Source organism: Aythya marila (assembly GCF_965140915.1).
Source record: "Aythya marila genome assembly, chromosome: 19".
Classification (NCBI taxonomy): Eukaryota; Metazoa; Chordata; class Aves; order Anseriformes; family Anatidae; genus Aythya; species Aythya marila.
Window position 1 is genome coordinate 4,117,777 of NC_139060.1, and position 22,871 is coordinate 4,140,647.

At 46.6% G+C, this 22,871-nt stretch overlaps 1 protein-coding gene across 1 annotated transcript; it reads left to right on the forward strand.

Moving 5' to 3' along the window:
• Positions 1–6,282: 6,282 nt before the first annotated feature.
• On the forward strand, positions 6,283–13,848 carry TLR4 (toll like receptor 4). Its single transcript, XM_082775736.1, has 3 exons — positions 6,283–6,684; positions 7,475–7,641; positions 8,965–13,848. Exons 1-3 carry the CDS (start codon positions 6,580–6,582, stop codon positions 11,222–11,224), a joined length of 2,532 nt encoding a protein of 843 aa, XP_082631862.1. The 5' UTR covers positions 6,283–6,579; the 3' UTR covers positions 11,225–13,848.
• The last annotated feature ends 9,023 nt before the right edge of the window (positions 13,849–22,871 follow it).

The following is a 22,871-nucleotide window of genomic DNA, read 5'->3' on the forward strand; positions in this document are numbered from 1 at the left end:
TTATGGCTCCATGACCCCATGCAGTCTCTTTTTTCCCTCCCAGCGTTCTGACCCAAGCTTTGCATGTCTCTTCCAGTTTGTTCTGAGCATGGAGCCACCCTGCCAAGTCTACTTTGTGTGCTAAAGATCTTCCACATTTAAGAAACCCCTTTAAAACCTCACCTATTTGTGGCTGGCTCATCTCCACATCTCACAGGTCTCATGACCACCTCTGTGGCCACATCTTCTCATCCTCTACAGCTTCCTTCCAGGAAGCAGCTGTGTCATATTTCCCCGTCTTTACTGCTTTATTCCTGGCCTTTTATCATTGTGGGTTCACCTCAGTTGATGCTTTACCAAAATGTTGCCTCTACCTGGAGAAAGAACCTACGGCATGACGTTAAACTAATGGTGATGTTGGCAGGACCCCTTTGTTGCAGCCTCTTCAGCCAGGTGCTCACTGAGAAGGTTCCTTCTGCATAGCTGTTTAGAAACAAGCTCTAAGAGTGGGGTTGGGTCAATTTAGATCAAGCTGTACGTGTCTTACAGCAGCAGCATTTGGGGTGTGGGAGCATTATAACTGCTAACTATTTCTATGGGAAACGAAGCTTCTGCTTCCCATTTCCTTCCTCCCCCTGCTTTCACTGTGCTCAGGCTTTCAGGGTACTTCCCATGCTATTCTGGGCACTTCTTTTCCTAGGTAACTTATTTTTCAGTATCTCAGGCCTGAAGGCTTTTGATAATGTCTTCTGCAAAAAGTTGATCCACTTTATGTTGTTCCTGCTGCTATTGCCTTTTGTCCAGCTTGGTTCCTGCTCCACTAGAGCTGAAATGCCCTGGTCAGTGCATGCAGCTCATGGCCAAAGGAATGCTGACAAATCTCCCCCAAAGCTGTCTTGTCCCAGGAGCCTGGTGCAAGAACAGGAGGCCCCAGTCCAGCTCAGTTTGAGGAAGGTCACCTGAAGGCTAAAAGGGGATGGCCTGGTCTTGCACGTGCAGACAGAACTGAACTGATCTTGGGAGGAAAAAGCTGCTTCAGTAAGTTCCTCTTCATGGGCTGAACACTGGCTTCAGGTTATGGTCTGTATGCAAGTAAGTCTTTACTCTCTACCTAGCACATCATAGCCACACAGGTTCCGCTTTGTTTCAGAAATACAGTGTTCCTAAATGGATACAAATATGCACGTGGATCTGGCTCAAGCAGGGTTTCAGAAGTTACTGCTTTGTAAGCAATGGCAGTGGGCTCTCGACTATATGGATAATTAATACTCTGTGTTCTTCTCCTGTTAGAGTAAAATGGCATAAAAAATTTAACATCTGAGAGCTGATATATAAAGCATGCTACCAGCTAACCCCAGGAGGTAGCTTACATTTTCTCTCAAGGTAATGCACACAAGAACTTTGCCATAGCTTGCAGGAGCTGCGTCTGCACTTTCCGACGCAGTCATTGCAACATTTTCCTGTCATGTACCGACAAGCCAGGGTAGTGAAACCATAAACACGAGGCTCAAGAGTCTCAGCGCTGGTCACTGCCTGTGGCAGCGCTCTTCATGCTTGCAGCAAGCAGGTCTGCTGCACACATTTTTGTTCTTGTGTCTAAGAGCTGCCTGGTTTTCCCTCAAAACAGGGTTCTGTAATCTCTCCAGGTGACTACAGATCATTAGAGCTGCCTCTTGATCAGTCTTTCACAAGAGTGTTAGGAGAGGTTTTGCTTTTAACCATGCTTCGGTGGTGGCACTGAACGCCCAAATCTACCTGTCCTGTGCCCAGTTTAGAAAGCCTGAGGTGTGCAGTCCTCTGTGTCCTACCCACATTTTGTGCCTGGCAGTCCGAATAAATCCGTGCCCTACCGCAGACTCATTATTGTCAAGGGAACTGGGGTAAAGGAGGTGAAATAAGAAGGATAAAGCAAAGCCACAGTAATACAGAACATATGTAAATTAGGCTACCAGACACCATAATAAGGATGTAATGAAGGGGGAAAGAAAAGGAAAATGAGTCCTATTGTTGCTAGAGGAGCAAAAGCTAGCACCCTCCTCAGGGCTGCAGGAAGGCAATTATTCTGCTTCCCAGCACGGTGCATTTCATGCCAAGGCACCGTGAACATCCTCTTGTCAGTGCTGACAGTGCATCCCCGGCTCTGTGGCCAGCTGAGGGGTGCCCGTGGTTCAGCCGAGGCAGCAGGGCAGGGAGCTGTGGGGCGGCGTGGTGCCAGCCTGCCTCCCCCACGGGACAAGGGAGCTCCCCCATCACTCGCTGCCTGTCCACCAGCACTTGGTGAGTGAATCCAGACACCTCCACCATCCGTGTGAAACCCTTCCAAGCATTTAGATGAAACACTGACTTCAGTAAAATGTAGGGCTCCTATATGACCTGACATAGTCCATATGGAGTACCTGCCACAGATAGTGACTGCCTTGACACTGATTAATCACTTCCTCTAGTCATATATTCGTCCCTGAACACCTGACACAGTTCTTCCCTAATAGCTTTTGCATAGTTCTGGAGTATTCATATGACCTTGGCTTTGGGGAATAACCCATCTGATGACACACATTACCTACTTCAATGTAGGCTTGGATGCTTTTGATCAAACTAACTTGGACAGGAGCTTTTGGATTTGTTTCCTTCCCTTGTGTACACTCCTACCTGTCCTTTTCTGCAGCGGGAAGGAACTTAGCTGTGCTGGATTGTGCTTTGTTTTGAGTGGCACCATTTGCAGTTGGTTGGGGCTTGGTCAGTGCTACATAGCATGTACAGGCTGTCTCTGATTCTACCTTCACGTGCTTACCTGCCATTTAGAGACACAGGCACAACAAGCAATCTGCAGTGCTGATTCTCTGTGCTTCAAAACTAGCAGTTTCTGTGCTGTGATTATATGTAATGATGTAAATGATCTGTAACTAGAGTCATTCATTGCTCAACAGGCAGTGGCGAAGCTTTCTAACAACACCTCAAACTCAAAGCAGAGTTTCTCCCTCAATCTGAACAGTTATCCTCTCCAATGCTGCAAGATCCAGAAGCAAAGGCAAGAGGTCCGACCTTCCATCAGATGTGAAATGCTTCCACCCACTTCACATGGCAGAGCATCACAGGTGAGAGTTACAGGCATCACGGCAGTGTAGCGAGGACCCTTTCTGATGACGCCAGCTTCTCAGCTCCTCCACCAGCCCCGGCGCAGCGGGAGGCTCAGCACCGTCACTATCCAGCGTCTGCCAGGTTGGCCGGGGACGGCCGTGTGAGGCGGTGATTCACCAGTTCCAGGAAGCAACGTGTTTGTGATATTTGCAGCAAGAGCATCTTAAAGCCATTTTCAGATTTTTTTTTTTTTATTGTGATTTATAAAAATTGTTTTTTCCCGGCAGAATAGCTGGGAAAATTCAACATGCTGTTACTTTTTTGAGACGTTTTCTTTTCCTATCTACTCAGACAACCTTTCAGGCTTGGACAGATGACTCAGCTGCGAAGTAAAAGGAGGGACCACGTGTCAGCTGAACCTTAAGCATTCAGTAACTGTCTACGCACCCTGAGCCTAGACCCCAGCTGCAACATGATGAGATTTAAGCTTAATTCACCCCAAGTGACTGCTAAGCTGAGCTGTATTAACTGATACACTGCTAGTTAGGAAGGTACATATGGCCAGTGCTGCAACCCATCTGAAAGCAATACAGGATCAGGTGGTAGAGCGTGCCTGAGCTGCTCAAGTATATTTGGAAGTTCTCATAGTGCTCCCTATCTCTAGCTCTGCAAATACTGTGTCGTGTAAGTACCAGCATTTCATGGATGCTCTCACCTATCTGATCCCTGACTCACAGTCAAGTAGTTATTACACACGATTCTTTCACTCAAAATAAAACCTACTTTGCTCATTCTTGAAACAGTTCTTGCTATGTTCCTTAACCCCCATTTGCAGATAGACTTGGGGACCTGTTTAGCCTGACTGCTAAGCCAAAAACAGCCTCTCTTGTGGGCAATAGGTGTTGATCTACATATGATATTGGGTTAGACATGACCTCAAAATCACCACAGATACAGACTGCCCTATTTGTTCTCGTGGCTGGGACATTGTGCAGCTACATTTGTTCCAGCTAACCTCATACTGAACAAACACTGAAGTTCTCTGTCTTTTGTCTCCTTAGCGAGTTGCTGGGTTGGTTTGCAGATGTTCGTATATTGTCTACACACCAGTTCCCTCAATGAAATGCATGCAGGATATCAGCAGTTGTCTTGTCCAAGAGTTTAGCTAACTTCTGTGTTCAGCTGGAGTTCCATTTTTTTTTTTTTTTTTTTTTTTGTGTTTTAATATATGCAATAGTACAACTTGTTTTGTCAGTACAACTATGTTGTGGCCATCTTATGCTAGGTAATACTTTGCTTCAGATGACAGGGGTTGCGTATATGCTGTCTGCTGTTGTGTTACTTATATTATAATAATGTTCAGGAGAACAAAGATTATCCTGGCATGTGTTTTTAGAAACACTGAGATTTCTGTAACACCTCCTTCCTGAAAGATCTTTGATGATCCCACTAGAAAATTGCCAGCACAGTGAATCATGTTATATTTTAGATGTTATTCTTGTCACTTTAAAGGATTCCAAATAATACTTTTGTTTCTTGTGAACTGAAAGAGGCAATTACAGAGACATTATGGCTTTCTACAGTCATTGCACATTGTATGCAAGCTGAAGAATATGAAGTTAACTGGCATTGACTTTCTAAACTGGTGGCTGGGTTTGATTTGCTAGCTTGCATGTTTTCAGCTTGTGCCCCATCTCTTGCAATTTCTGTAGGATTTGTCCTTGAACCAGTGATGATATTCATTGTGAAACTGTCCCCTGTGATAGAAGCAGCACGCTCTTTGAATGTCCTTCAAGTTGTACTTTCCACTTGACTCCTAAGCATGGCTGTTGGATGGATTTTGTGATGCTCCCAAACTCTCCAACATCTTCAGCGAGTCTCCATTGAAATGGTAATTTCTAGAGCATACTTCAGGCTCATCTCAGCTTTAGATAAAAATTAAATGTGGATTGCTTCATTCTGCATATTGAATACTAAAGGACATGCTCATTTGTCCTCTCTGCAGACACATGATGCTCTGCCAATTTCCTTAATCCAGGCACAGAAGCAGTCAGCAATTGTTTCCATTCACTTTTGATTCCATCTGTAAAAGGAAATACCTGCAATCACAAGAGGCTTTTCAGAACAGGGATTTTGTAGAACTTGCCCAATTTCAACAAACTTTTTGTCTGCTGGCTTAATGGGCGCTATCTGGCTGTAAATCAGGGTGTCAGTTTTAGCTGCCATTGTCTGATATGTGTTTTTTATCACAGAGATCATCTGTTATTTTAGGATTTCTTCATCCCTCAGTGGCCCTCTACTGATCTTGCCAAAGAAGTTCTGTGTCCATCCCCCCTCCCTGAGATTTTATCTTTTTCTCTGTAAGTGGATTACTCACTGGCCTTGTGTTTCAGTTTGTATTTACTATCAATATTCACAGATTTTCATGTGTAGTTGCTCCCTGTTCCATCTATTTCTAGACTAGTATCCTATCCTCATCTCCCATTTTTGCCATTTTTCTGTGTTAATGATATTCCACAACCCTACAGCTAGATCCCCAGTAACAACTCTTATTTATCTACAGAAAGACATCAGTAGGTACAATAAAACACTACCATTTATCAGAGTAAATGAAGGCAAGGAGCTTTATTAGAAAGCTCACAGCTGAATTAAATTGGTATTACCAACACTTGGCTTTTTCAAAGCCTCCTCCAGAAACAACAGCTGTGTCTGCACTGTGAGTTAAGGGTGGTGTCGAGATGACCCTCCACAGACTTGATTTTGTAGCAAGGCTTCAAACCCTGACCCCAGCCCTCCCAGCTTGTCCCAGCCAAGGGCAGGGGAGCACGGAGCCCAGCGCGGTGCTGCGGGCTGAGCCGTGCCTGGGGCTTTGACTGCTCCATGGTCAGGTCTCCGCTGCTTGGCCCTTGTGCATGGCCCTGCGCAGCCTCTTCCTGGGATGATGCAATACCAAGGCCCAGTAAATCCTAGATGTGTGTTCATGAGAGCTCAGCCATAGCTAAACCAGTAACGTAATAGTTACTGGCCTCAGGAAGACATGGGCCCAAGGCCTGCACTTGTCCTGGGAGCGTGGCAGGGGGACGAATGCAGAGACTCATTTGCTCTACACAGTGCATTCACATTATGGGATGTGAAACCTGGCCTTCTTGAAATGGGACTCACAATTTCACAAATTTCCCTTTTTCTCCACCAATTTAGCCTGAGCTAATCTGAGGTAATCGAGTCAAGTGACGCAGCGGTACAACACATATTGCTGTTTAAGTTCTAGTCCAAACTACACCTTTTGGTACTTCCTTTTTTTCTTCCTTTTTTTTAAACACAGAGTTGCAAGAAGCACTCCAAGCATGTCTAGAAACTGGGCAGTCACCAGTTTCACTTCCCCTTGTTCTCTGCAGCTCGCAGTGACGTGCGGTGAGAAGCAGGAGTGGTAGGAGGCAGCGCTCAGCATTTCAGGAGGTTTCTCTCTCCGGGTCCTTGTGTGACACCCATGGTGCTTTCTCCTGCTTGCCTGGCCTCCTGAAGATGCCCAGGAGAGCAGCTCTCCTCCCGTGGACGTTTGTGGGGCTGCTGCAGCTGGTGCTCATCCTGTTGCAGCTGGCAGGCTGCCTCCTCAGTCCCTGTTTGGAGGTACGTGATCTCTGCACGAGCACGAAATCCTTCTGCTTCTCTGGTGCAACTTTCCCCTCTGCTTGGGAGATTTGTGCATCAGATCTGCCGTGTGTTAGTTTTCTTACGGAAGCTCATCTTTCTTTCAAGGCTGTTACCAAGGCAATTGAAATATTTGAAGTAAACGCTGGTCTCAAAAACACCTGAGAACGAGAACAAGCAGCATAAACCATTTCTTCTTCTTGGCTTTCTGTACCTCTGGGGTTACTACACTACAGCTAAACTAATAGATTATGTATCCCTTCAGGAAGAGATCCAAGCCTTGTCTAAAAATTCTGCAAATTATGATATTTTAGCCTGATTTGTGCTGTAGAGTGACTTCACCGGTACCCCAAACACCTGGCACTGATGAACTGCCTTTTGCAAACTTTACTTATTACTCACAGAGCAATTTCTGTTATGGGCACACCATACATCCCCCTGTGTTCGTTTCGCTGGCTCTTTCAGAGGTTGCTGCTGGTTCATCCATAGCCTCGAGGAACACTGTCCTGTGGTTTTGTACCTGCTTCAATCAGCAAGAAATGTAGCTCCTCCTGGGGAGCAGGACTGGTTCTACCAGAGGTGGGAGAGGTACTTAGGATATATGAGATTATTTCCTGAAGCTCAGGGCGGCTCATTTAGAACTGAACTTCGAAGTTCACTTAGAAATGAACTGTGTGGTAGTTGCTCTGCTCCTGCTTTCCTGACAGTATAATTTTCTGATATTTTGTGAAGAGTGGGTGTTGACTGAATGGATCTGCCACTGTTACAGGTCATCCCTAGCAAAGCTTTCAGATGCATGGGGCTGAACATCTCTGGAGTTCCCCCTGAAGTCCCAAACACCACCCAGGAGCTGGACCTCAGCTTCAACAATCTGAAATCACTGAGCTCAAATTATTTTTCATCAGTCCCTGAACTGCAGCTTCTGGATCTTTCAAGGTAATGAGCCTTTTTTATGTGTATACTGGTCAACCTTACCCCAGCTGGGCCTCAACAGTTCCAGATTTTGGGGTCTTGTTGATTTTGGCTCTTTGTTGTTTTGCTCTTGACTTTATCCCTCTCTCTGTCTCTCTGCATATGCCCATGGCACTGATGTACAGATTTTAGTCCAGTTACTGAGGACACACTCTCTCAGAGTTGGGCCTGTCAGTCTGATCTTGTAGGACACGATGTGAGAGGGAGGAGGATGTTTTACTTCTTTACTTCTTTCTGAACAAGAAAAATACCAGACTTTTCACTGTTACAAAAACTCCAAAGTAGAACATGGAACATCTTGGGTGAACTGTTTTTCTAATCACATTTAAAAAAAAAAAAAAAAGTACATTCATTTTGTAAAAGGTGGTTGTTTTAAAATATCAACATATCTCTTCCTTTCTACTCACATATCTGGGGGAGGAGATGAGGGAGGCTTATTAGCAAATTTGAATTGATGTATAATTTCCATTGACTTGAGACAACAGTTTCTATGGGTAAATTGTTTCACTGAAAAATGTCACTCAGTCCCATCACAGTTACAGCTCTGAAGTAGCTGAGTGGCAGAGCATGTTTGCTGTAAGGCACTGACTGGGTTGTAAAGCTCGTTCTGCTCGAGTTCGTTACAGAATGGGTTTGGGTCTCGAACTTTGGGTCTTCTCATATGAAACCATCTTTAGGCAGCCACACTCCTCTTCACTCTCCCTTTTCTCTTTTAGAACCAACACAACCAGGGGTCTGTTCCCTCTCAGATATCAGCAAAACTGCTGGGTTGTGAGCTTTGCAACTGCTGCATCAGTCCAGTGCCAGGGGGACTGCCCAGCTGTTGCTGAGAGAGTCTGGAAGCTGTGAGAGTGCAAGATGTAAGGGAGTCCTCCATCTGGTTGGCTCTGCCATCAATGATGAGCATCAGTCTTACTTTGGCCTAAAAAGAAAACTAAAATGCTTCTGTCCTGCTGCCTGCCTGAATTTTGACCATAGCTCCGGGTATCTTGCTTTGCAACTAAAATTCAGATCTAGGACGAGGAGGAGAGAGAAGTTCTCCTGCTATGGGAAGGTTCCTTTTGCATGGCTGGTTAATGATGCTCCTTGCTGGGAAATAACTATGTTCTCCTGCAGATTGAGGAAGGAGAAGTTGGATTCAGGAGCACAGCAATGCCAAGCTAAGCCCCAGCAAGATGTTAAGTCTGAGAACACTGCATTAGCACTTAGCGCAGTAGTGTTAGTGAATGTAGAGTAAAAGTACATTTATTCATTCATGTACATTTATCCCCTTTTCTTGCCCAACAGGTGCCACATCCATACAATAGAAGATAACTCTTTTGTGGATCTTCATGAACTTTCCACCTTAATTTTAACTGCCAATTCCCTCCAGTACCTGGGGTCAGCAACCTTCTATGGTTTAACATCTCTGAAAAAACTAGTATTGGTGGAAACCGGCATATCCTCTCTGACTGACCTACCAATTGGACACTTGCATACCCTACAGGAGCTGAATTTGGGCCACAACAGCATTGCTTCATTGAAGCTTCCCAAGTATTTTTCCAACCTGACCTCTCTCAGGCACCTGAGCTTTTTCTCCAATAAGATTACATATATCTCCAAAGGAGACCTTGATGCCCTGAGAGAAGCAAACAGGCTCAACCTCACCTTGGTGCTCTCTCTGAATAATATAAAATACATCCAGCCTGGGTCCTTTGCAAAGATTCATCTTGGTGAACTGGTTCTGAGGTCCTCTTTTGAGAACTTCCATGACATGCGCACTTCTCTTCACGGCCTGGCAGGGCTACAGGTCAACAGACTAATAGTTGGAGAATTCAGGGACAGTCTGAAACTGGAAGAGTTTCAGAATGGACTCCTGAGTGGACTTTGCCAGGTACAGATGCAGGAGTTTGTCTTAACCTGTTTCAGGAATTTTGAGAATGACACGGACACTCTTTTTAACTGCATAGGCAACGTCTCCAGTATTCGGCTGGTGAACGTTGAACTTGAAGAGGTGTCAGAGGTTCCTATGTCTCCTCAAGTGAAACATCTGGAATGCAAGAAATGCAAGTTTAAGGAAGTGCCTGCTGTGAAGCTGTCCCTCTTTAAGGAGCTGAGAGTGCTTCGTATTACCCAGAGCAAACACCTTAATAGCTTCCGGCAGAAATTTAAGAATCTAACTTACCTGGAGGTCATAGACTTGAGTGAGAATCGGCTCTCCTTCACTTCATGCTGTTCTCCTCAGTTTTCTGGGTCTGCAAACTTGAGACACTTGAACCTAAGCTTCAATTCTGACATCAGTTTGACCGGAGACTTCACCAATGTGAAGAATCTCTTATACTTGGACCTCCAGCACACAAAGTTAGACAACCATGGCACCTACCCTGTCTTTCTATCCCTTCAGAAACTCATTTACCTTGACATTTCCTATACCAAAACTCATGTTAAATCCGATCATATATTTCACGGTCTGAACTCTCTGCAAGTGCTCAAGATGGCAGGCAACTCCTTTGAGAACAATAAATTGTCCAATAACTTCAAAAACTTGAGCCACCTCCACACCTTGGATATTTCAAATTGCAAATTAGTAGAGGTGGATCAAAGCACATTTAATGCTCTCTCTGAACTAAAAGAGCTGAACATCAGCAACAACAAGCTCCTGACCTTCGATCCTGTAGTCTATGAGCCACTCCAAGCTCTCACAGCCCTGGATTTCAGCCACAACCAGCTGAGTGTCCTGTTGGACTCAGCCCTGGAAATCCTGCCTGCTAGTCTGGTCTACCTAGATCTCTCTCACAACTTGTTTGAATGCTCTTGCAGTTACCTGAACTTTATGAAATGGATCACAGAAATGGAAGACCTGCTGCAGAACAAGCATTTAATGGTATGCCACACACCTGCATACATGAAGAACTTGAGCCTGTCAAGCTTCTACCTGTTCTCCTGCCGTCCCAACCCAGGCACGGTGGCATGCTCAGTGGTCATATTGCTTGCTGCATTGGTGTTCATATTCCTGATTTACAAGTACTACTTCCAGCTCTACTACTTCTTGGTGCTGCTCAGTGGGTGTAAACACTCTGCAGAAAGGGGAGCCACCTATGATGCCTTTGTTATCCACTCCAGCAAAGACCAAGAATGGGTGATAAAAGAGCTGGTCGAACCCTTAGAAGGAGGAAAACCTCCCTTCCAACTTTGTCTTTACTACAGGGATTTCCTACCAGGGGTACCCATTGTCACCAACATCATCCAAGAAGGTTTTCTAAGTAGCAGAAATGTCATTGCAGTCATCTCTACCGACTTTCTGGAGAGCAAGTGGTGTAGCTTTGAGTTTGACATTGCCCAGTCCTGGCAGCTGGTTGAAGACAAAGCTGGAATCATCATGATTGTACTCGAAGAAGTGAATAAGACCTTGCTGAGGCAGAAGCTAGGGCTGTCCCGATACCTCAGGAGGAACACCTATCTGGAGTGGAAAGACAAGGAGATAAGCAAGCATATCTTCTGGAGGCAGCTCACAGGAGTCCTGCTACAGGGCAAAGAATGGAATCACGAGGAGGAAAAGCTCATGTGAAGAGAAAGATCACTTCAGCCTTGTCTCCCATCCTGGCCTTGGCTAATGATGGCTGGTGCTCAGAAGTTGGCTCTTCCGTGGCTGTTCAGAGCTGGAGGAGGTGGACAGAGGCACTGTAAAAGCACTACAAAAACACCCCCTCATGGGAACTTGCAAGCCAAGGAGTGGCAGCAGCTAGAAGAGCTGCAGATGCCTGAGCTCTGTGATTGTCTGTAGCTGTCAGCTGAAGCTGGTCCAGCAATTCTTGCAGGTCTTGTAGGTTGGTGAATGGATGTAAGAATGATGGTAAGATCCATCCATTTGTCTGCCTCTGAAACAGGATTTGGGTCTAGGGGACACTCAGTGGAACTTCAGGGTCTGTCACTTTGAGTGGACCCCAGGACTTCCTGGAGAGAGCAAAGGAACAGGAAAGAGAAACAAGATTTGGATCCCAAAAATACTGGGCAAGCCTTTCTAGGAGCCGTGACTCAGGGGAAAATCCCTACGGAGGGAAATGGGCTGCCCTGCAGCCACTCAGTGAAGCTGAGCAGTTATGTCATCAGTGTGTGGGGAGGTTGTTTGTGGTGGGAAATTTCCCCAAAATGTTTAATGCTTAAAATCTCAATTTTATTTGTACCAAGACCAAATATTGAAACCCACAGATATTTCCATGACCTGCAACTCTTATTTATGTCCAGATTACATAGCATTTGGGGGAGTGGTTTGGGATTTTTGTGTGCGATCTGAAGGTTAGTGGGACCAGAAGAAGCTGCAGAAATGCTTAAAATCTTTAAAGTCAAGATATTTCTTTGCCACAGTTGCTTTTCCTGGTCCAATGTTTCCTTAGAGCCACACATTCCTACAAGAAGCTTTTCTACCACATCTACCAGCCTTAATTCACTGGCGGAAGGTGCGAGAGGAGTCTCCAGCCCATGGGATGATATGGGCCTTAGATATGGTCAGACCCAGCCATGAGCCCCTCTTCCTTCCCCCACCCCCCTGTGACATCCTCTGGTCCCGTTGGGTGTCTGAAGGGTTCGGCTGCTGCAGTAATGTGTCGGAGGCTGGAAGGGAGAGTTTTGCTTTTGTTTCACGGGGAACGTGCCTGGCATTTCCCAGGGTGAAGAGAAAGAGGTGAAAAGTCTGGGTTAGCTAAACTAAATGTATCCCAGCACTACCCTGAATAAAGGGAGGGGAACTCTAAATGCCATTCAGTCATATTGCTGAGAACTCTATTGATGTGTTGAATATTGAATGCTGCTGGAGTATTGGTGTCTATTTACAGAAGGCTTTGGTTGGGATTAATCACTGAATTAGTCTAGTTTTAAACTTGCAAATCCTTCTATAATCAATGACGTTCTACAGAGGTAAAACAGAAGCAATTGAGTGGTGAATCAGATCTGATATTTATTCAGAAGAAAGGGCCTGATCCATCTCACTTTTCTCAGCACCAGCCAGTGACATCGCCATGGAAGCCAGTGATAGGCGAGATTGACTTCAGGCACTGTTTGTGAAAAAGGGAGAGCTAATTTCAGGGCTCGTGCTGGCAAAAGCCAAATCAGAGTCCACACCCCATGAGCTCTGTCAGCAGTAGATCAGGATAACACTACCAAAAACCCTACAGCCCTCTCTAAGGTCTTTTGTGACCCATGAGGCAAAGCTTTAATAAAACTAAGCTGGATGCTGCATATCCTTGACCAGACGGCTTGCTTTGCAGCCATCTCTGAAACAAAATGCTCCTTGCTTCTGTCCTGACTGCACTGCCCAGAGCACCGCATCTTGCAGCCCCCCAGATCCTCACCAGGGCAGGGTTTGGGGTCTGGTGGGGGCCCCACCTGGGGTAGGTGGAGGCACAAGAGACATGGGCACAGCTTAAGGTTCCCTGCATCAAGGCCACAGGAGAGCACGGAGGACAAAGCAAATATTAGCCTGGATCTCAGCAGCCACAAGTTAAATTGGAAAACGGATGAGGGAAAATGAAATGGGGTGGGAGTTACTGCTCCTGAATTGAGCAGCACGGAAGCAGCATTTCTCCCTCGCTCTTTCTCTCTGAGGCTCCTCTGCAAACAATTCAGTGTATATGTATTTCTGGCACAAAGCACAGCCTCCTATGATTCTTGATTGTAATTATAATAATGGGTTTCAGAAAGTCTGCAAGTGGTTCTGGGCATTATAATAAGGGTTTAGGACAGTATTGTTTAAAAAGCGAGTGTTTGTTGAATATCAAAGCAACTTCAGGAGGAGAGCAGGGGCGATGATGAGAGGAGGCTCCCACCTGTACAGTTTAAGCAGAAACCAGTCGCTTGTCATCCTCGTCCTCTTCAAACACACTCAGAGTCTCTGCAGCAGAGGCAGATATGTGAATTGCCCCGGGCCTTGCTGCCACCCAAGAGAAAGCACAAAGCTATCACAGCTCCTGGAAGGTGTGAGGGGAGGGAGATGGTGAGACGGAGACTGGAGCATTCAGAAAGGGAGGGAAATGGATGATGTTCATCCTCTGCGAGGCCAGTCAACACCATTCCTCTTTCCCTCGATGCATTTAGGTATTTCCCTTAGCCTTAGCAGTAGCTGGTGCTTTGAAGATACAAGCTGATTTATTTTATTGTCAAGACCTTCATCAGAACCACGATATTTTTTTTTTTTTTTTTTTTGCTGCAAGGCACAATGCTCAGCAGGACAGGCTGGCTGAGGATGCAAACACGCCTCGATGGGACCTGTGTGCCAGGCAGGGCTGCGTGCTGCAGTTTTCCACCTCTGCAGCCACAGTCTCTGCTGGGCGAGATGCTCCCAGCCTGACCTGGCAGTGACCGTCTGCCACCAAAAGTACTCCATGGTTTATGAGCTGAGGAGGGAAAAGGCTGTGAGCAATTGTATTTTCACTATTTATCTAGCAGAGAAAAATTAGATTTGGTTTCAGAAGACTCAGAACAACTTTCTTTTCCCACTAAAATAAGGGCAAATCCTCCTCTCAAACCAAAACAGTGCTAGGTCAAAGAAAAAATATTGTAGATCACATGCGTGTATATTTGCCCTTGTTATAGGAAGCAAATTTCCAAAAGAACATTCGTGTCTCCAAATACGTTGGTATGCATTTTTGTTTGAAAGTGTTCACTGTGCAGCAGGTAGCTCTAATATTATTATTTACTCATGTGGGTGAATAAATGAGAAAGCAACCAAACATCCGTGCAGGTCTGCATTCATCTCTCATGTAAATAGCAGAGCATGTTCCAGTTATTAAAGCATCTATGTGGCCCGGGTCATAAAAACAGATGGAGATGAAGCTCCAAAGGGCTGTTGCAGCCAAGATAATTTCATCTCATCTGTAACAGGGATGTGCCCTGATTTCAATATGTGCTTAATTTGACCCAAGTGAAGCACCAGCACAGACAGAGCTCCGGTCCTACTTGCGTGGCAGAGATTGATGTCTCCGAGGAAGGCATCATGATGTGCCAGCATCGTCACTAAGATGTAGTTTGCAGCGAGGGCTCTGAACTGAGCTAGCCCTTGTTAGCATGATTGCATTTGTGGTCTCCACACTGTAGCAGGGACATTATGTAAAAATGGAAAAGAGAGCCACTGGCATTTCTGCCTGCCCAGATCTGGCAGGCTGCAGGAGCAGCACTGCATGAAGGCTCCCTTGGCCTCCCCAAGTATTAGCACAGATTTCTAGTGTCAGTTTAAAAAAAAAAAAAAAAAAAAAAAAAAAAAAAAAACAAAAAAAAACACAACACAACAAGGAAAAGCAGCTGGTTTCTCTGGACTGACTGATATTTGACAAGAACAGGTTGAAACTTTTCTGGAAGAGTGCTTGTCCTTTGGGAAATGCTATTTTGTAGGTGGTTTATGTAATTTAATGATGTAGTGCAGAGAATCTATGGAACAGAAATAGTCATAGCAGGGTTTCTGGCTCAGTATTGCATGGGGTTGTAATCTTGGAACAGTCACTTCCCATGGAAACAGCGATCTTAACAATGTTTTGGAGAGGTTGGAAAAAAAGATTTAAAAAAAAAAAAAAGTTAAGTTGCTCCATAACATCACTTTTTAAAATAATGGTTTAGTCTCAGGCTGTTGTGTGTCAAAATAAATTCTAGTTCTGAAATTTCTTTCCATTTTTATAATCTGACTAACCTTCCAAAACAAAAGCAAAATACAAAAATGTTTCCACCTACACAAATTAAAAAAACTCAAAACTTGTGATTTTTTGGCTTTGTACCGTGCTGAGAAGCAAAACTTTTTACAAAATGGAAATTCCACCTCCACAAGAGCTCGTACGCTGACCCTCTGAAAGTTAAACCTTAGCCTGGCTGTATCACATATGTCGGAGGGGCCATAAAAAAACACTGACAAATCCCCAGAATGAATTTCACTAAGTGCTTTTTGCAAAACGTCTCAAGTAAGTGCAGGCAATCAATACAAACTGCCTGAGACTGACTGCGAGCAGTCTAAGAGGGTGGGAAAGAAACTATTCCTTAACAAGTTGTTCTTTCCCGTCGCAGCTCAGGCGGAGAGCTGGGACAAGTAGCAGCAAAGGCATAACTTCCAGAAGGGGAGCCCATCTGCCAGGGGTGCTGACCTTCCTCAGCACCAAGGTTGTGTGGAGGGCAAAGTCAGCCCAGACCTCCTCGTGCTGCTGCATGCAGAGAGAGAAACGTCATTTAATTGGGTGCAGCTCTGGCAAAAGCCTTGAAAAACAAGAAAAAGAATAAAAAATAAATAAAAAAAAAAAAAAGAGGGAATAGGAAAGGACTTGGTACAGCATTTCAGGGACAGTGGCTGCATATTAGCAGCTCAGTCACTGGAGGTGGCTTAGCCCCAGGGTTTCCAGCACTGACAGCCTAAAGCACCTCGAGGGCAGAAGCTCTGTGGTGAGTCTGTTTTTAGGTGCCCCCTTTATGTGTAATACTGATAGGAAAATGATGTGAAATCAGTGCCTCTGAGAAGCTGGCTTTCTGTCAAGTTTTTGCATACTGGTGCCTATTCAGAGCATGACTAAGGCAGCAGTGGTGCGCTTTGCATCGCTCCTGAGAGCTGTGTGCGCTCAGTTCAGTGAGTCCTGCCAGGGGAAGCCCAGGTTCAGGACCTGTGAGATCCTCACCCTGCAGCTGCTTTGCTGCAGAGCCTGGTTTGCCCTCTGAAAACTTCAGCCTGGGACATCCAGAATGGAAATCTTGTTTTAATGATCCTCTTCGTGTCTTCCCTGTATGGGCACTTCCCAGAGGCTCCCACCCACATAGGGGAGAGGGGCTGAGATGTTATTTAAATATATTTAAAAGCAGCTGGTACTGTGGCCTTGAAATCTGTTATGTGCATGCCTTCACGTGTTCATTGGGGGAAGCCTAAACCTGTTCTGCAATGCTCCCTACAACTTCGGTCTGCACAAAGTGTGATTTGAGCTGTTGCTGTCACTCGGTGCCATTTCAGACAAGCATGACAGCACTTCCTATAACCAGATTTCTCGCACTGCATTGCTTCCCCCTGAAGCCTCCCTTTTTAGCAGATGAAACATCTGCACCTGAAAGCATGCCTGTATTTACAGGCTGCCCAGATCACATCCGTGGCCCTCTTCAGCCTTAGCAATGGTATTGATATATCTCCTGGCCTTGTGGCAGCTCCGTGGCCCACGTTCCTGAGTGGGTGCTGGTTTGGGACCTGGGTCTGTGCCAGAGGGATGGAGATGCACATCCCATGGATGATGCCAGCCTTGTTCTGCTGGTGAGCAGGGACAGGTGGTTGGAGAGCTCTTGGTGGAGAGGAGAGGGTTGGAAGGGGATGGAAGCAGAGCCTCGGCCATGGCTGCAGCTCAGGTGCATGGTGGGGAGGCAACGCATGGCCCCCAAGATTCCCCAAACCTCTGCTCTAAGGCATTAAGGGCAGTGGGGCAGCTCCTCAGCTGAAGCAAAGCTCACCTCCCTCTAAGTGTTGGGGCCGTATCCCTCCAGCCAGAGGGTTTTGGATACTGCAGGCAGCTCAGTGATAAGAGAGGGCTGGTGTCTCAAGTGCTGTGTAAATAACAATGGGGTATTGTTAGGCAAAAGAGATTTAATTGCAGCCTACACTCCCAGAGAGGGTAAAACAGACTTTTCTCAAGATCTAATCTCCAGTGTTTATCTCTTCTTTTCCCTTGCTCTCATCCTTTTCCTCTCCTCTAAGTTTCTGTTTGCTCTCTTTCAGCTCCCACTGAGTGACCGAAATATGTGAGAGAAGGGCGGCTGGGAGGGGTGTTCTTTTTTTTTTATAACTTTTTTTAAACAGTCTTTAAATCCTTTGGAGTGCCTGGGCCAGCTCGAAGGATTAGCAGTAATTCCCCTGCCATCGCTTGCCTTCGACAATTCATTCCTTCCAGATCCCCTGGACCCTCTGCTGAATGCATTAACCGGGGGACGCGTGGGGCCGAGCGGGGCCTGCTGCGATCCCCGCCTGCTGCGGGTGCTGCCGAGTGCCCCGAGATGAGAAACGCTGCCTGCTGTATCCCCCTGCCTTGTTCTCTCTGTTCGTTAAGTTAATGAGTTCGTTAAGATGTCTCTGTACAATGGGATTTACAGAGCCAGAGCACCCAGGATAGGTGCAGCCTGGACCAGGGCCTACAAAAACCCCAGTTTGTGCTCCCCAGCCCCATTTCCCCCATCCTGGGGCTTCTGGGGTGCCCCACGGCTCTCTCCCCCTGCCAGCAAATATGTGCCTGGAGCCAGATCCTTCCAACCACTTTCCTGTCACCAGTTCTCCTCGCAGAAATTTTGCTTTCTTTATGGAAAAATTTAAATTTTGCTTTCTTTATGGAAAATAAGTGCAGTGACAAAAGAAAGCAGTGTTTCGTCCCCAGGACCTTCTGTGCAGTTTTACCCTCCAGTTAAAACCCTTCCTGCCAATATAGTTCTTTCTGTCATCCCTCCTCTGTATTGAAATAAGCTGCTAATAAGAAAACCCCAGGGTCTTCCCCCTCTCTGCTCCTCGTCCTTTTCTCCTGCACAGACCCTGCAAGTTTGGGTTCCCCCCAGCAGCCTGGTGCTGCACCGGGCCAGCCCCATGCCACGCTCCGCTGGTCCCCAAATCTCAGCAGCTGGGGCAGGGGGGAGGCAGGAATCGACACAGCCTCAGGCAGAAACTGCATGAGCTGGGCATGTTAGAGCTGGGCACCTTAGCACAGGGTAGGGACACCCTTCAGGACCTGCCCCAAGGGCACTGCTTTCTTCATCCCTGGGGGTTTGGAGCTGCAAGGGGGGGGGAGGTGAAGATGCTGGGACTGGAGCTGCAGCCAGACCTGGGGAGCCGCTTACCCTCTGTGATAGCTGCTTCTTGTGGAAAAAGTGAATGTTTTATAAAGAGCCTCATGAAAGCAAAGCATATCATGATTTCGGTGTGAGGAGACGGCAAGCGAGATAGGAGCATCCCCTTAGATTTGCCTGCCAGAGGTTATTTACCTTCAGGAAGCTGCTGAATAAAAGATACAAAAATACAGCAGAAAGTAGTATTATTTTCTCCTTTCAAAGCACGATGGGAGGCAGAAAAAAAACACACTGTAAGGGGTATCTTTGAGTGTTGCCAGGCTGGGTTTGTCAGGGCAGAGTTTTCACGGAGCGCTCTCCGGGTGACCCAGTTTCTGAGACACAGGCACAGACACACTCGCATTCACACGCACACGCTGCAAGCCGCAATCCACAACTTTAATAACTGTGTGACATACAAAGCAGATTTTGATGCAAAGTGGAGCTGACAGAGAAGTGGAAGGAAGTATCTGTTTTTTTTTCCTTTATTTATTTTTTTTTCCTCCAGTGCCACACCAGGATTGCAGTCAAGGTGGTTTCAACCTTCAGCAAGGACTGATGTTATTGTGGGTTCTGCTTTTAATGACATTTAACAAGAAGTGGTAGCTCAGGGGGAGGGGAAGCAAGGGTTTTCTTTTCTTTTCAGGAAGAATTTACTAGGGCTGTCAGGATTAAATGCATGAAGTGAATGCATATGGGGCTGCAAAGAGGGCTTAATAGCTTCACTGCTGGTAACCACAGAACTGCCCTGGGACGGTGTTTGACAGCCCTGCCATACATCTGTATTAACATCTGCCTGTGCGAAGGTGTGTGTCTAAGGGTAGGTCCCAGCATCGTGGTCACACTGGGGTGACTTGGCAGTCATCTATGGTTTTCTGGCTGTGGGTAGGGTGTGGGTGACACAGGGCTGTGTGTAGCTACAGCTATGCAGTAATCTGTGTTTGCTTCTGAAAGCTTCCCCTTGGGGATGAGGCTGTGACCGCTCGAATCCAGGTGATGAACATCACCTCTGCCACCATGATTTTGATCTATGGGGTCCTGCAGTGAGCCCACAAATATTCACCTGGGCAGCTTTGCCAGGCCCCCAGGGCAAGTGCTGGCTGGAGGGGTGCTCCAGGCTGGGTACCCAGCTCAACAACCCCAAATGCTCCAGGCAGCCCCAAATTCTCACATCCTTCCCGAGGTCGTGCCAGGCTGCTGAATCAAGGGCAAACACACTCTACCCAGGCTGATTCCCACTGTCTTCTTCCATGTACTTAAAGCAAAGCATAGAGTCTATTTACTTTAATATTGCAGAAAATGTCTAAAAATGAACCATCCTCATAAAATCTGGGGCATAAGAAGGGACTATACATCACAGAGGGAGGAACAACAGGAAAATAATCAAAGGAGATGAATGCTGGGCCAGAAGGACAGCTCAGGATTCCCCCAGTGTTCGTTTGTGACAGACAGAGTCCTTGGAGTGGTCTTTCGGCTTGGATCTCCATTAGAAAACACTCTTTAACCATAAATAAGCTGGTGATGCCTTGTGCACCTCAAGGGTACAGTAAGTGGCTAGACTCAAACTTCTGAAAACACAGCAATGGAGAAAGAGAGAAGACAGCCCTACTGCAGAGCTACCGCAGCCCTGACTGTATGAGCTGGCACAAGCCAGCAGGCATGGCTCAGTGGAGATAGTGCCAAATAAAGGGAAAAATAAAATGAGAAGGAGCTATGGTCTGTGTTGTGTGGTGTTGGTGCAATTCCCACCTGCATTTCAGCCGCTGAACCTTAGCAGATGGTGGGCACATTCTCTGGACCAGGCTGGGAGACCTTGTCAGAAACCCCCCGCGTCTTGATTTGCCCAGGAGGAGGAGATCCAGGTGCTGAGGCTCCGGTGTGGGCCCTGTGCTCCCGGGGACTGTCAGCAGTTTTGTGAAGGGACCTGGCAGGAGGAGCAGAGCCCGTCCAGCGGGGACAGCTGTTGGCTCCTGGCGATGCAGCCAGCTAGAGAGAACAAGCAGGTCGCACACCTTGAGCAGAGAGGTGGCAACTTGCTGTACAGAGAAATGTGGTGGTTCTGGCTAATTTGGGGAAAATCCATGTGTCTTACAGCATGGGGAGTTTCTCACAGGCCAGCATGGTGCTAAAAGAGAGGAAGAAACACACCTCTCGGTGGGCACTGAGCCGTGTGGTGCATGTGCACGCTGGGGACCGCAGCCTCGAGCCCCAGCTTCCCTGCCTGGCCCCAGGGGGACAGTGGCAACACCTCTGTCACCTCCTCCTCCAGCAGCACCCACCCGGCCAGCACTGCTGGAGCTGAGCTCAGAACAGATGCTCGGGTCCAACACACGAGCTGCTCTCCTCCAGCGTGGCATGATGGGCTTGGTGATATCTGCGTGCGTCGTTGCTGCTCTTTGCATCTGATATCCAAACACAGCGTGGGGAAATGACAGCAATATGTGCTCCCCTGACACCCAGGGAATATAGTGATATTGCTGTGAAAATGAGGCTGCTGCCGCGCAGCTAAACTCTGAACCCTTCCCTCTGTGAGGGAGCTATGATTAGAATCTCATCTCGCTCTGTATTGCATGGCACCTGCAGAAGAAAATCCCACCCAGTGGCATGCAACTATTTTTAAAGGCCTGTTTCTAGCGGGTTGGGAGATGGGGCTGGTGAGAATCCTGCTGGTGCTGTGGATTGCTTTCAAACTCCTTGTAGAAGATGGAGCTAGACTTGGGGAATGCGGCTGAAAAAGGAAGCAACGGAATTATATTGCCAAGCCTGAAACTTGAGCCAGCTCTTCGCCTGAAAAGCTGAATTTCAGCAACTTCTGTGTCTGCTATTTTTTTTTCTGCTTCTCTGTGCTGAAGTCAGTGAGATGCCTCCAGCTGTCGGAAACTCAGCTTGGCTGCAAAAGGGGTGCCAGGGCTTGTTCCATGGGCAATGTGGGCAGGAAGGGGGTCCTGGAGCTGCTCCGCTCTCCTGCCCAGGGCTCTGCATTGGGCCGGCTGAGAAAGAGGTGGGGAAACCACAACAAAGGGGCAGAGAAGGCAACAAGGCTCAAGGAATCATGCCCTTGAGATGTGAGACGTGATGACTTTGAATCTGGGACATTTTGTAGGAGAACAAATCCACCAGAAAGCCCTGGTAGTGCAAGGGAGAGGGAGGGTGCGTGCGGGCGGTCTGAGCCAAAGCCCCCTTCCCACTTGGTATGCCACTCATGGACAGAGCTTTATGCTATTCAAACATAATTCTTTCTCCCTCTCCGAATGCAACCAGAGAAGTGCATTACATTTATCTTAATATAACACATCATCCTGCGAGCAGTGGAACGGGAAGCCTGCTTTACTATGGTCGTCTCCCATGTGGGGTCTCTGGTGTTGGGTAGGGCAGCTGAGCCCATATCACAGCTTGGGAGTGGGGTGAGAAGTGGGAGGATGATGAGAAGAATTGCTAATTTGAGTCCACTCTTCCTTACAAAGCGAGTTAGAACGTTATTCCTCTGAGACCTCTATTCTTCCATCACCTCTGATCGCAGGCCAGCAGGTTTAGAAAACTTTTATGCAGCGCCTGTGGGCCAGCTAGCCTAAAACCACATGCCTGGTTTCCTTGGGAAACTGCCTTAAAAAGTGAACAGAGCTGACCTGGAATCCCTGCAAATTATTGGCAATTTATTTGGCAAATTATTTGACATTATATCCCCCAGACTTTGACCCACATACCTGTGCTTTTCAGGGCTGACATTTATCACCAGGGCCGTAATGGAGATATAGATGGAGATGGAGCAACAACCCGAGAACAGGTCCCGCTTAGCGTGTGCCATTGGCCATACAGTCTGCAGATTGAGCACGCAGCATTAAATAGATGTACCCAGGCACAAAACCACTTCCCATTTTGTATAATACAGGCCAACAGAGATTTGAAAGATGTTCCATTTCTGTATAGAAAGACTATTTTTAAAATTGAACAGTAAGTTAGTCCTCTATTGACTTTCAATTTCCATCCTCTTACATTTCCATAGCAACTCTGGCCATTTATACATTTATCTTTGTATTTAACTTTCCTCTTTCATATCATTTCAAGTAGACTCAAGTGCTATGAAAGGGTTAAACTGGCCTCTGAAATATCTCTCCTTTTTTAAGCAATTACTTGAAAATACACATATATATTTTAGGCTAAATTGTCAAGTTTGTGGTTTAATGAAAACTGTCTCTGGAATATTTGCCCTGAAGAATCCTTCAGGGTGATAACACGAACAAGTCACAACCTCTCTCCTCTCACCCTACCTTCTATTATTACTGTGTTCAAAATTTTCATACAGCATCTAAACTTGCTGTGATAGCTGTGACAGTCAAATAGCTGGTTATCGGGTAGGCTTGCACTTTGGTAATTCTGTTTCTTTATTTTTCTCCTCTTTTTAAAAA

Coding starts and splice junctions, on each gene's coding strand:
- TLR4 (XM_082775736.1), top strand. CDS start 6,580: ATGCCCAGGAGAGCAGCTCTCCTCCCGTGGACGTTTGTGGGGCTGCTG. Junction 6,685..7,474: donor TCCTCAGTCCCTGTTTGGAG/GTACGTGATCTC, acceptor CCACTGTTACAG/GTCATCCCTAGCAAAGCTTT. Junction 7,642..8,964: donor CAGCTTCTGGATCTTTCAAG/GTAATGAGCCTT, acceptor CTTGCCCAACAG/GTGCCACATCCATACAATAG.